Genomic DNA, 7,634 nt, shown 5'->3' with positions numbered 1-7,634 from the left:
GGTGGCTGAGCATGGCCCATGGCTCGTGTGTGGGGTCTGGGCAGCCCTGGACACCCTGCAGAGGGTGGTCCTAGGCCCCCTGCCTGATCATGTTCCTGTAGTCGGGGACGATGGTCTGCTTCAGGTCCACCATCGAGGAGAAGATCCACTTCACCTGTAGGCAAGGGACAGCACAGGGGTCAGGAGGCCACAGCCCTGCCCCCAGGGTCCACCCACCCCTCAGGGCACTGAGGCCACATCTCTGCCCCCAAGGTCCCCCCAATCCCTCATTCCACCCAGGCCACAGCCCTGTCCCCAAGGTCCACCCACACCTCAGGGCACTGAGGCCACATCTCTGCCCCCAAGGTCCACCCACCCCTGAGGCCACCGAGGCCACAGCCCTGCCTCCGAGGCCCACCCACCCCTGAGGCCACTGAGGCCACATCTCTGCCCCCGAGGCCCATCTGCCTTTCAGGCCACCCAGGTACCGGGGCCTCTACACTGCCTGCCCCCCGGCCTGGACATGGGTGGAGAGCAGGGCCATGGTAGCGACAGCATGTGGATAACACAGAAGACAGCGTCAGGGACAGGTGGGGACAGCCTGGGGGACAGTGTCAGGGACAGGAGGAGACAGTCTGGGGGACACTGTTGGACAGGTGGGTACGGCATTGGGGAGTGTCAGGGACAGGTGGGGACAGCGTTGGGGATAGCGTCAGGGACATGTGGAGACAGCCTGGGGACACTGTTGGACAGCTGGGTACAGTGTGAGGGACAGTTTGTGAGAATGTGGGAGACAGTGTCAGGGACAGGTGGGGACAGCCTGGGGGACAGTGTCAGGGCCAGTGTGTGACAGCCTGGGGTACAATGTCAAGGACAGCTGGGGACAACGTGCGGCCGACCTTGAAGAAGGTGACGGTGGCACTGTAGCACACGCTTAGCAGGAAGAGTGTGATGAAGATGGTGATGGTCGTCCACAGCCCGTCCAGCTCCCCGTCCTGCGCCTCTGCACAGCTCTCCTCCAGTTGCAGCTCTGGACAGGAAGGGGGTGGTCAGTGCTGTGTCCCGCTGGGCTCGGGCCTCTGGGGGTGATTCCCTCTGTGGCGGGACCCAGGATGTGGGGCCTGGCCAGGATGGGCCAACAGTGTCCTGAGGTCAGCTCCCTGAAGCTGCCCATCCTGGGCATCAGCTTTGGCCCCAGGGCTCAGCCAGATACCCGGCCCTAGATAGCGACCTGGCCCTCAGCGGGACCCACTCCGCATCTCCCGTGTCCCTCCCTGAGGCCCAGAGGGCAGGAGGATGTGAAGCCCACCCCTCATGTGACCCCAGTTGCAGGGAAGGGCGGTATTGGGAAGTGGGCCAGAGCCAGGGACGCGACGTGGCGTGTTATCCCGTGTGTGGGGGCCTGTGTGTGTGTGTGTGGTGGCTGCAGGGGCACCCTTGTGAGAGGAGGGCTGGGTTTGTCTGAGCTGGTCAGCATGTGGAGAAGCTGCTGAGCAGCTCGTGGGCCTTGAGGTGCTGCGTGGGGCTCGTGGGGGCCTGTGTCCGAGGAGTGTTCACGTGTGCGGGGACCTTGCTCTGGTCTGGGTGCCGTGCAGGTCGCCCGGGTGAGGCTCGGTGTGTGAGGCGTGCACGTGTGTGTGGTGGCCGTGTGGCCCGCCAGCCTCAGTGCGGGGTTTGTTTAACGGGTGTGGGCTGAGTGTGCGTGTGGGCATCTGGCCCAGTCCCTCCATAGGGCCCGAGAGTGCATGTCCCCAGGAGTCGGTTGTGTCCCATGCGGGTGCGAGGCTGGGCAGGGCTGCCAGGGTTAGTGCCGTGGGGGTAGATGGGTGAGCGAGGGCCTGTCCCTACGCACATGGACTAGGCATGTCCCCGAGTGGGCACGGGGGTCTGAAGACCGGGCGCTCACAGAACAGGACAGTCTGCTACAGAGGCAGGGGCTGTGTCTGTCCCCAGGGGCTCCTAGGGCTTCTCGTGGCTCAGCCCAGGGCAGCTGCTGCTGGAGGGAGGGCCACGCTGGCAAAGCCCCCACCCTGCCGAGGGCAGCCCCTGGCTGAGCCCCACCCTAGGCGGCCCAGGCACACCTGCACAGCCTGGGCCAGTGTGGGGACAGCGGGACCCGCTTTGCCTCCCTCATACCACTCAGGCCTCAGACTCGGCCTGACCCGCGGAAAGAACCGTCACAGTCTCGCAGGGCCCAGGGCAGCGCTGGGTGCTTTATTTCCATGCTGGGCGCCCGGGAAGTATGTACACGGGGTGCGTGCCAAGCATCCTCGCGGGACCCCGAGAGCCCGCGGAGCAGGGGCTTGCCGGCCGTCGCACTCATTTACCCGGAGACACGGAGAGGCTCTTCTGCGTGTAGTGGTTGTGCAGAGCCTCATGCATCACGGAGCATGAGAAGACGTCCCCCTGCTGCCACCTGCTCTTGTCCACCGTGAGCTTGCTGTAGAGGAAGAAGGAGCCGTCGGAGTCCTGCATGGGAGGCGTGGTCTTGTAGTTGTTCTCCGGCTGCCCGCTGCTCTCCCACTCCACGGCGATGTCGCTGGGGTAGAAGCCTTTGACCAGGCAGGTCAGGCTGACCTGGTTCTTGGTCATCTCATCCCGGGACGGGTGCAGGGTGTACACCTGTGGCTCTCGGGGCTGCCCTGTAGGGACAGAGGTTGGCACAGCGGTCACTCCCAGGGCAGAGGGTGGGCCGAGCCGGCCTCTGTCCATGTGGCCCTCGCGCCCTGCAGGTCCCACCTTTGGGTTTGGAGATGGTTCTCTCGATGGGGGCTGGGAGGGCTTTGTTGGAGACCTTGCACTTGTACTCCTTGCCGCTCAGCCAGTCCTGGTGCCCGACGGTGAGGACGCTGACCACACGGAACGTGCTGTTGAGCGGCTGCTCCTCCCGCGGCTTTGTCTTGGCATCGCGCACCTCCACACCGTCCACGTACCAGTTGAACTGGACCTCGGGGTCTTCCTGGCTCACGTCCACCACCACGCACGTGACCTCAGGGGTCCGGGAGATCATGAGGGTGTCCTTGGGTTTTGGGGGGAAGAGGAAGACTGACGGTCCCCCCAGGAGTTCAGGTGCTGAGGAAGAGATGGAGGTGGACGTGTCAGCACCCGGCTGGGGCCTGTCCCTGGACGCAGGTTACTCTAGGGCACTTGTCCCGCCTTGAGCTGGAGGGCGAGGCCTGGGCTTGCTTACCTGGGCACGGTGTGCATGGGTGAGTTGTGCCACCAGATGTAGTTTTGGGCTCTGCAGAGAGAAGATTGGGAGTTACTGTGGTCTGGGAGGAGAGAAGGTGTCTGAGCTGAGGGAGTGGAGAGTTTGGCCTTTGGGGTGGGCTTAGGTCAGGGGCAGGGTCCTCCCGGATATGGCTCTTGGTCGGTCTGAGCCCAGCACCTGCACCTTTGTGCGCAGGGCCTGGGGTAGGGGCATCCAGCCTGTGCCTGCCCGGTGCCTGGTGGAAAAAGCCGGAACACCCTCTCCCTGAGCATGAGTGGGGCGGGCAGAGGCCTCCGGGTGAGGAGAGAGATGGGGCCTGCCCTGCTGCCCTGGGCTGGGGCTGCACAGCCGGGGTGCGTCCAGGCAGGAGGGCTGAGCCTGGCTTTCAGCAGACACCCTCCCTCCCTGTGCTGGCCTCTCACCAACTCTCTTGTCCACTTTGGTGTTGCTGGGCTTGTGATCTACGTTGCAGGTGTAGGTCTGGGTGCCCAAGCTGCTGGAGGGCACAGTCACCACGCTGCTGAGGGAGTAGAGCCCTGAGGACTGTAGGACAGCCGGGAAGGTGTGCACGCCGCTGGTCAGGGCGCCTGAGTTCCAAGACACGGTCACCGGTTCGGGGAAGTAGTCCTTGACCAGGCAGCCCAGGGCCGCTGTGCCCTCGGAGGTGCTCGTGGAGCAGGGAGCCAGGGGGAAGACCGATGGGCCCTTGGTGGAGGCTGCAAGAGAGGTGGCGCCATGTGACCGCGGTGTGGGACAGAGCTGGGCCCAGGGCGCAGAGGCCCCTCGGTTCTTGTCTGTCCGCGAGGGTCCAGGCAGGGTCCAGTGTCTGGGCTCACGGGCATTGGGTGTGCACCTGGCTGGCGCCACCTGCCCCACCTTAGCCCCCTCCCTGCCCCAAAGCCAAGGTCAGTCCTGGCCAGCCCCGGAAAGCTTGCAGGACCGGCGGCCCTGTGGTGCCCTTCTGCAGGCACCCCTGCAGCCTAGGAGGCGGGGCTCGGCAGCCGGGTCAGGGCTCTGTGTCTGCCGGGAGTCAGCACAGTCCAGGGCCTCTAGCTTGGCCTCAGCTCTGGTAATCGGTGCCCCCTCAAGGATGGCTCATTCCCATCGATCCCACTCCAGGCTTTTATGGGTGCCTGGCTTGACCAGTGGCCACTGTTCTCAGATGGCTTCTCGTGGGTCCCCGGAGCCCCCTGTAGCCCCTGACCCTGCGCCCCAGCGTGGCCCTCCCCTAGTGAGTGGCCTGACTTGCCCAGGGCCCTGGTCATAGCCTGCCCTCTGCCCTCCAGGGCCCTTGTCTTCCGTGTAGCAGGGGCCAGACACTGCATAGGGTCAGCGCCCTTCAGCCCCAGGGCCCCGGAACCCCCTGCCTTGGAATAGCCCCCTGGGAGCCTCCTCCTCAGCCTCACCCCTCCTTTCCCCTTAGCCCCAGTGTGCAGCAGCCCAGGTCAGGGCCCTGAGTGCCTGGATGCCCCCTGCCTCCCCAGTGTCCTGTGTTACTTCTGGAGGCTCAGTCACCACACCCTCACCCTCCCAGCCCTGGCCTGGCCTTCTCGGCCACCAGCCCAGCTCCTCCCTCTCTCCAGAGCTTCCCCCGGCAAGGTCCCTGCTGGGCTCAGCCTAGGCCCCCCAGCATAGGTAGGAGCCTTGCACCTGCCTTTGGCGCTCCCCACCCTGCATGGTGCCAGGACTCCCAGGCCACAGGGAGGCCCCATTTCTCTCTGCCACTGGCCCAGTGGCCCTGGAGTCCCACTGCAGGCTGGGTGTGCCCCGACCTCAGCCAGGCCATCCCCCCTGCTCAGCCCCAGGGCCCTGCCCACTACCCCTTCCCCTCACCTGCACCACAGGCTCTGGCTGACTCTGCCCAGGCCCTGAATGGGCCCCTCTGGCTCCCCTCTGCTGCTACACTGCCCTGCACCACCTCCACTCGGCTTCATTGTGCTGGTGGCCCTGGCTCCTGGCAGCCCATCTTGTTCTTCTGGGGCGCCAGCCTCAGAGGCCTTCCTGCCCGTGGTCCACTGGGGCCAGCCCTGGGACCCTCCCGGTCTCAAGCACACGTTCCCCCTGCAGCCAGACCTGCCTCTGCCTGTGAGCTCAGCCCCGAGCCCTGGAATGCCTTCCCTTCTCCATCCCAGCTCGCCCTTGCGAACTGCTCAGCGTGATGGGCTCACACCTCCTTCCCTGCACCAGGAGGCTGCACTGTGCTTTCACCAGCCCTCAGCTGTTGGCTGCCAGCAAGTACCCAGCTCCTGCCAAAGTCTAGGAGCTGAGTGCTGCCTCCCACCGGCCCTGCTCACCTGTAGCTGCCATGCCCTGAGCTCTAGTGCCTGTCCCCTGCTCACCTGCAGCAGCTCTGCCCTGGCTGGCTGAGCTGCAGAATCTGCCCCCTGCTCGCCAACCTCCCACCGGTCCTGCTCACCTTCTGATGCTCTCCCCTGGTCCTCTGAGCTCCAGGAGCTGCCCCATGCTCCCCCTGCTTCCCACCTACCCCTTCTCACCTGCAGCTATGTTGCCCTGGCTCCCTGAGCTCCAGGGGCTGCCCCCTGCTCGTCCTGCCTCCCACGTGCCCCTGCTAACCTGCGGCTGCTCTGCCCTGGTCTCCTGAGTTCCAGGAGCTTCCCCGTGGTCGTTCTGCCCCCACTTGCCGTGCTCATCTGTGGCTGCTCGGTCCTGGTCCCCTGAGCTCCAATGCCTGCCCCCTGCTCATTCTGCCCTCCCTCAACCCAGGGCATCACTCAGGCCACTGCTGCCCCCCTGCCTGTCCTGGCACCCTCTGTCCAGGTTTGGGCTGTTTTTCTGGCCTCATTTTTGTTTTTGCAGCACTTGGCGTGTTCCCTATGCTGTGGAGCAGCCCCAGTGTCCAGTCAGGTCTCCCCAACAGAGCCCCTTGCCCTTGCCCATGTGCCCCTCCTGGATGAGCTCCCGGATCCTCCCGTCCCTGCACTGCTCCTGCTCTGGAAGCCTCTCTGGAACCTCAGCTCCTCAGTGGCCTCTGCTCTGCTGGGTCAGCTCCCTGAACGCATGGAGCCTCAGCCCCTTCCCTCGCCCCAGGCCTGCTGCGCTCTGGGCCTTTCTGGGCCTCCCTGGACTCTTCCCTCCTCCCGCCCGTGCGCTCAGCACAGCTCTTCCCTCCTCTCCGCTGCTGACCACAGCCCTGCTCCCCACCAGCAGGTGCCCCAGCCCCATCAGCTGGCTCTGAGCCCAGCCCCTGTCCCTCCCCTGCCCCTGCCTCTGCCTCTGGGCTCCTTGGCTTCCGCCCTCCTGTCCTGCTGCCACACTCACCCTCCCTGCTCTGCTCCCGGGTCACCTGCTGTCCTTGGTCCTGGCTGAGAGGAGGGTGCCACGGCCAGCACTGCTGACCCTGCCCTGGGCTCCGGTGATGCTGCCGGCCTGGACAAGCCCCTCCGTTCACCTGGGGCCTCTGCTCCTCCCTCGCTCTGCTGCCTCCTCAGCTCAGGTCGGTCTTGCCCATCCTGGCATCACCCCACGGCTGGCTCTGCTGCATCCCGTCATGTTCCTCGTGCTCCCAGCCCGGTCGTCCTGGAGGCCTCAGTCAGCCTCTGGTGTGTCCTGCCCTGTTGGCTTGGAAGCCTCTGACCACGGGCCTTGTCATCTCCCGCTGGGTGGGCATCGGTGCCTGAAGGCTGCCCACCTCCCCCGTGCTGGCTCTGCTTGGGCCTCCATGTGGGGCTGGCCTCGCCCCAGCGTCTCCCCAGCCTCTTGCAGCCTGTTCAGCTCAGGTCCAGGAGCGCCCACGGCTGCCCCCAGGCTCTGTCCTTCTCCTCCCGAGCCTGTGCCCTTGGCCTGTGCTGACCCCACCGAGGTGGGGGTCTCAGCCCTTCCTGTTCTGGTGCAGCAGGTGTGGGCAGCCGCGCCCCCGCCATCAGCCACTATTTGTCTTCCTAGGAAATCACAGCTCAGGTCCCAGGTCCCCAGGGGTGTGAACTCCACACTGCAAAGACTAAGAACAGGATTGAAACTGGTGGCACTGCTTACTTCCTGAAGTTCTCTTTTCTTCTGGTGGTTTCTGTGTCAGAGGGCGAGGGGGAGTCCAGACAGAGCCAAGGCTGCCTCATGGGTGTGTGGGGATGGGGGTGGTGGCTGCCCCCATACTCCCCCATACTCACGGGAGAAGGTGGGGGGCCCGGACCTTGTGCGCTGCTCTTTTCTCTGTCTCTGAGTGCCTGGGGCTGGACTGAGACTGGCAGCGATTATGACCATTCCGCCCATGGCCTCAGCCTCTCAATACCTGGGCCTGTCACCTGAGCCTTCTGGCCCCCACTGGGCCCTGGTGGCTGCTTTGGCCTGGGCGTCTCTCCAGCTGGCTCTGACTCATGGTGCAGGGAGGGGAGTGTGAGCCCATCCCGCTGAGCAGCTGGCCAGGGCGAGCTGGGATGGAGAAGGGAAGGCGTTCCAGGGCTCAGGGCTGAGCTCACAGGCAGGGGCA

At 65.3% G+C, this 7,634-nt stretch overlaps 1 gene segment (V, D, J or C); it reads right to left on the bottom strand.

Annotated features, from left to right (window-relative positions):
- Window positions 1-14: 14 nt before the first annotated feature.
- On the bottom strand, window positions 15-6,627 carry LOC116465048 (immunoglobulin heavy constant gamma 1-like; the record flags this gene model as incomplete). The annotated part of the segment is given in 7 exon segments: window positions 15-154; window positions 879-1,009; window positions 2,307-2,621; window positions 2,719-3,051; window positions 3,170-3,220; window positions 3,613-3,906; window positions 6,470-6,627. Coding segments are annotated over 7 exon segments (1,366 nt in total), but the record flags the coding sequence as incomplete, so codon positions are not given.
- Between the last annotated feature and the right edge of the window lie 1,007 nt (window positions 6,628-7,634).

This window comes from Hylobates moloch, unplaced genomic scaffold (genome assembly GCF_009828535.3).
Source record: "Hylobates moloch isolate HMO894 unplaced genomic scaffold, HMol_V3 SCAFFOLD_2780, whole genome shotgun sequence".
Lineage (NCBI taxonomy): Eukaryota > Metazoa > Chordata > Mammalia > Primates > Hylobatidae > Hylobates > Hylobates moloch.
Note: the sequence above shows the minus strand (reverse complement) of the source record. Positions and strands in the feature narration are given on the sequence as shown.